At 31.8% G+C, this 6106-nt stretch overlaps 1 protein-coding gene across 1 annotated transcript; it reads right to left on the bottom strand.

Annotated features, from left to right (window-relative positions):
• Positions 1 to 1965: 1965 nt before the first annotated feature.
• LOC120067739 (putative glycerol-3-phosphate transporter 1) lies at positions 1966 to 5110 on the bottom strand. The gene is made up of 3 exons (XM_039019302.1): positions 4877 to 5110; positions 3215 to 4282; positions 1966 to 2997 (listed from the first exon to the last, which is right to left on the bottom strand). Exons 2-3 carry the CDS (start codon positions 4215 to 4217, stop codon positions 2438 to 2440), a joined length of 1563 nt encoding a protein of 520 aa, XP_038875230.1. The 5' UTR covers positions 4218 to 4282; positions 4877 to 5110; the 3' UTR covers positions 1966 to 2437.
• Between the last annotated feature and the right edge of the window lie 996 nt (positions 5111 to 6106).

The following is a 6106-nucleotide window of genomic DNA, read 5'->3' as shown; positions in this document are numbered from 1 at the left end:
TTAGAATAATATTTTTTTAAAGTCATAACCTAAGTCGGTTACTTCCACTAAATATATAATTTTGTTCATAATGTTTGGAATTTATCAACACTATATTTTACGATTTAATTAAATAGGTTTGTTTTGTTTCCACAAGCAATAATAAGGACCTATATTTCATTAACGTTAATACCTAGCTTTCTTCAAAAGTTACGATAAGTTTAGGGCCAAATTAATTTAATATATATTATGATATATGTGTTCGTTTATTTGATATAAATGAGATTATTATTTAAATTTCATGTATTATGACATATACACATTTTGATTTGTTGAGTTTTTTACTCACTAAATGATACATATGATATATATATTGTGATGTGAATGTGATTTATGTCGAACATTAAGTTAATATGTGATTTATATATTGTGATAAATTTCATATATTGGTTAGGTATATTTAAAATAGCATGAATCCGCACAATAAATCAATAAGTTGATATATGAAATCAACGAAAATAGAAAATAAAATTTTATTAAATACATTTTATCTCTCCAATTAAACAAAAGGAGTAAAATCTCAATAAATAAATGTATTTTCTCTCTCCTACATTAAGGGTGTTTGTAAATATGGAAATTTTTTTCCAATGCCACATTCTTTTCCGCCGCCTACTACACTCAAGGATATTTTAGTCCAAAAAATCTATTAATTCTTATATACAAAAATATAAAAAAGTTTGGACATTTATGAAAATAAGTTTTGAAAAGGGATTGAATCTATAATAATCCCTAATTTTTTTCAAACTCAAAATTGCTTGCTCTTATGAAAACTAACTCATATGAAAATAATATTGGTAAAAATCACTTTTTGTCTAAATTTTCTCCTCATTTCTTATCATAATTTACATATTTCTCAAATATAATAGTTAAATGTTTAGCCAAATTCCAAAAATAAAAACAAATTTTTAAAGACTACTTTTTTTAGTTTTCAGATTTTTGCTTGGTTTTTTAAACCCTTGATAAATAGTAGATAACAAAAGTAGAAATTTGGTGATGAAAATAATGTTTATAGACTTAATTTTCCAAAACTAAAAACTAAAAACCAAATGGTTATCAAATGGAGTCATAGTTATTTAACTTTTAATATATACGACGTAGTCCTATACTTCAAAATTTGTAACGATAATTCCTATTGCAACAACTTAGTTTTTATAGTTTATAATCAAACTTAACTTTCAATCAGTTTATTAATTTACTTGTGTAGGAAATTTCATTAAATCTTAAATAGCGTCTTTTGTGATTAGACTAAACCATTATAAATTGTAAAATACAGAAATAAAATCAATACTTATCGAAAAGTTCACAAACTAGAATGTTACAAACTAATATTTAAAAACTAAGTTGTTACTTTCGTAGAAGTTTAAAGTCGAAAATTTATTTTAACCAATAATGTACCAACAAAAAAATGTAGCAAAAAGATTTTTTTAGTTCAACATATACAATTAGAGATCAAGATATTTTGTCAAAACTAATTAAACGAAGCTTAAAAAAACTTATCCCAATTTTACAAGTCTTTTTATTACATTAAGGCCACGTTTACCCCAATTCAAAGGTAATAAATCAATGATAATTTAAAAAGTGAACCTCATTTGATTACCTTTGATGTTGTTTATAACAGCAACAGCAAATGTATCAAAATTCACAATTATAAGTAACCACGATTAGAAACAATCCAATTATATTTGGAATTCAAATTCATTACAATTGATTCATCAATGTAATTCCATTACGATTACACCAATTTTTATTACAATTTGATAAACATGACCTAAATATAAATCATTCTTTTCTTCAACATTTTTTTTTTACATTACGTGATTTTACTTTGAGGCTTATAGTAAAGTACCTATAGTTAAGGTGTGCACATTTTGGCACTCTCTTCAATGTAAGAAGAAAAAAGACAAGAAGGAAAAGGAAAACAATGCATTAAAGAAGAAAATGGAACTTATAAAAGAAAATAGAGAGAAATAAAGATAGTGTAAGAGTTTTGTTTCTCCTCTGTTGTAGCTTTTCTTTTTCATTTAATATAAATTCATACCATGAGAAGTGTACTACTACATAAGATTTTTACATGCTAAATTCTTGTTGGTTTTTCAGGATCAGCCTTCACCTTCCTACCACAAATAATGCAAACACTGTACAACAATACCAGTCTTACTTTCTTCAACCACATTCAACAACACATCATTCATGGAGAAGGTGTAACAAAATCCTCTCCTTGGATGAATGAATCACACTTTGGAGGAGTTCTTCTTCTCCCCCGAGCCCCTCCGAAAATTGAAGGGAAAATTCAGTAACAACCACAGTTCTGATGCAATGTTCAAACCTTCTTATGAACCAAACACGGGCTAAATACAATGGGACCTAGAATTATTGTTGTTGTTGCCGTCACATAAGTTCACACTTCGAGTACCGGACTCCGGGATGTAATCCTTCCTCTTGAACTTGACTCCTCGATCTTTGCAGTCACCTCAGCTATAACAAGCCTTGTCAAAAACAGCCCTGCTATTAAAGCTGAGACCATCAGCATTACGAACACTGAACTCCAGCTTTTAGCTGATAAATATCCCGTTAACAAGGGTCCAATCGCAGCCCCAACCGAGCCAGTCCCATCAATAATCGCTGTCACTGTAGCAAGCGCACGAGAATTCCCGTGCAATGAACTGTGGGTTCCCAAATCGGCAGAGACGGCCGTTGTTATTAGAGCATATGGTCCATTGACAAACATGCCAGTGATGAACATGAGAGCTACATTCATAGTTATGGAGATGTGACCGTAGTTTCGGTAGCAGTACAGGGCAGGAATGGCACAGTACATGAAACTTGCAGCTGTTATGGCTCTAGCACCTAAGCGATCAGAAATATGACCAGCTAGAATTCCTCCTATTACCCCTCCAATATCGAACAATGTCGAAAGGTTTCCAGCTGTGGTACTTGACAAATATTTCCCATCAATCACTGCAAGAACATCAACCACAAATTAGGTTTGTCGTAGTAATGTGTGAGTAAGACAGCAATACTTGTAATTCCAAACAGAAGAATGAAAGATAATGAATCAAACAAGAACATTCTAATGGCAAATTCTGCCTAATATATTCCATAAACCAATAATAAAACTCTTAGCTTTCATTGTTATAGATTTCATAAGCAAACAAGAAACAGAAATGTAGCTCACCTGTGTGGCTAATGTAGAAAGGGAGCCAGTAAAGGAATGTATAAGCCACCAATTTTGCAAAGAAGAGGCAAAATGCAAAAGGTGCCACACCAGGAATTCTCCATGCTTCCATAAAACCGACTGCCTTCTCGATCTCCGATTCTGATTTCAATAGAGGTTCTCTAGTTCCCTCCCCAGCTTTCCTGGGAGAGCTCAAGTCATCTCCTGCTTTATCAATTCCAACAGACTCAGGATTCACGGGAAGAAACAGAAAGACTACCAAACCCGAGAACGCAATGATCAGACCAGGGACAACCATTGACCAACCCCAACCATAGCTCAACAAGGCAGATGCAACCAGAGAGCCAGAAATGTTGCCAACAGATGTGTGAGCATTCCAAATACCCATTATTAGTCCTCTCTTGCTCTTTCCAAACCAATTACCGACCACCGCAACAACGGAAGGCCAACCAGTTGATTGAAATAGGCCAGCAAGCATTTGAACTATCAAATAGTAAGAGAAGACATGGATGTTTGCCCAATATCCTAATCCAAAAAGCGAAGTAAACAGACCAGTTCCCAACATTCCTAAAGTTAAAAATATCCTCAAATCCGTTCTATCTCCCAATTGGCCAGAGAAGTACATGCCCCCAGCATAAATCCCTAGGAAAGCCAAATCAAGCTCACCAAGTAAAGATGTCCCTTCTGCTGCATCAAATGGAGCCCAACCACCACTCGAGAGCGACCATCGATTGGTTCTCTCAACTGGTGTACTTGACCGACTCGTTCTCCATAGATTGAACTTCAAGCCTACATCAGGAGATAAGGGATCGAGAGCACTCTTAATAATGCTCGTAGTTTTTCGAGAGGCGTGGTAGTTAGCATACGCCAAGAATGTCACAAGTAGAACAATGGCTTGATGTGCCTTATAGGAAAGAGGCTTTTTCCTTATCCACTCGAAAAATCTTATACCATATGGCTTCCTGTGATTTACTTCACGTTCTGATTCTGATAATGACCCCATTACTAACTGTTAAGGTAATCAGAATGAGAACGAAGAACAATACTAATTTCCTCTACCAGTGCAATCTGCAGAAATAATTTACAGAATGTTATATTAGGCAAGAGTTAAACAAGAACACGAAATCAGAGAATTCTAATTCAAACAAGCCTCTAGTCAAACGTGGATTTAGGTTAAGAGCTTCAGATTTCAACCTCTCAAAACGAACCCGCGAAGTTCTTACGAAAATCAAATTCAGAAACTAATTTCTCAACATCGTGTGGTTTCCACAAACCTGATTCTCAAATACACAACAACTTCAAACCCAAACTCAATCAACTTCATGAAAAATCGAAAAAACACAATCCCAACTTCAAATAAACCAAAAACCCAGATATAAAAGCTACAGAAATCGTTCAAAAATTCCACCAAAACCATCGTTCAAATTCGTATTCTCCACACCTTTCACAAGAAACACAAAAAAAAATGAAACTCTGACGTTTCGAAATTCGATAAACAGAACAACAGGAACACCCATGGAACTTAAAAGGAAGAACTCAAGAGAATCAAAAGCTTACACGTAGAACAAGAGATATTTGAGAAAATTGGAAGAGGAAGAAGATTAGAAATGAAGAAAACATATTGACTTGAGAGAAAAGCATTGTGAAGAAACACAGGCAAACCTTCTTAGAAACGATTAAAGAAAATTTTGGGATTGTGGGGTATTCTTCAAGCTCTTGAAATCTCGATTTCTCTATTCTCTCAAAGAAATTTGAAGCCTAGTTTTCAGGATTCTTCAATGAACAGGGTTTGCTTCTTTGTGCTCCTCCTGTTTTGTTTTGTTTTTTTTTCTTTTTTCTTCCTCCTTTTCCTTCTCTGTTTTCTCTATCTTTTTTTTCTTCTCATGGAAATGGAAATTGAAGGCGATTCTTAATAGCCGATGAGGATCACTGTTTTTCGTTTTTGAAATTACTATTATGCCCTTTTCTCGGTTTTTAAGATGGTATATTCCATTTGGATTTTCCTCTCTCAAATTGATGCCTATTGGACCGAAATACCCCTGTTGCTTTCTTTTGACCATCAAATGTTTTTAGCAATTAGTTGTTGGAATTATTGAAAATTAAAAAATTACACTTTTTGGTTATTCAAATTTGATTTAAATTGTATGTGAGTCCCTGAATTTTTAAATTCAATAGTTGGATTTTTTTAAACCAAGGTTAATTTAGCTGGATCGTAATTTACATGATATTTTTAGAATTAGTGGTATTAAATAATTATAATAATAATAATAATTTTATTTGAATTTTTTTTTACATCGGTAAAAACTGACATGAAATTTATTTTTATTAAAAAAATATATGTTTCAAGTTTTTAATACTGTAAGAATATATATTTATAGCAGTTGGAATAAATAAAAAGAAACCGTCATTGGGTCTCCCAAAAAAATATCTTAAACTGAATCATTGATTCAAATACATTTAACAGTAAGTTTAAATATCCTAAAATTTCCAAAAATAGATTTTAACTATAATCCAACACCACAAAGTATTGGTTAAACTCAAGCTTCCAAATATTGATATTGATGAAAATATCGATGTTCCAATTTTATAAAAATATAGATGAAAATTTTGCGAAATTCTATGGAAATCGATAAAAATTGTTATAATTAGTTAATAAAACTTGGATTGTGATTGAATTAAACTATAATTAACCACTTTTAATCATTATTTTTATAAAATATGACAACGTTTAGATGTATATTATAAAATATTTAGGTAAATGTTGATGCAATAGTAGAAATTTAAAACAGAAAGGAAAAAATAATTACAAATAAATATCAAATAATAAAAATTAATTACAAATTAAAAAACGTGAAATATTTGCATATAAACAATTATTATAAAATGAAATGG

This window comes from Benincasa hispida, chromosome 12, assembly GCF_009727055.1.
Source record: "Benincasa hispida cultivar B227 chromosome 12, ASM972705v1, whole genome shotgun sequence".
Lineage (NCBI taxonomy): Eukaryota > Viridiplantae > Streptophyta > Magnoliopsida > Cucurbitales > Cucurbitaceae > Benincasa > Benincasa hispida.
The sequence above is the reverse complement of the archived record's forward strand: the minus strand, read 5'-3'. Positions and strand labels throughout refer to the sequence as shown.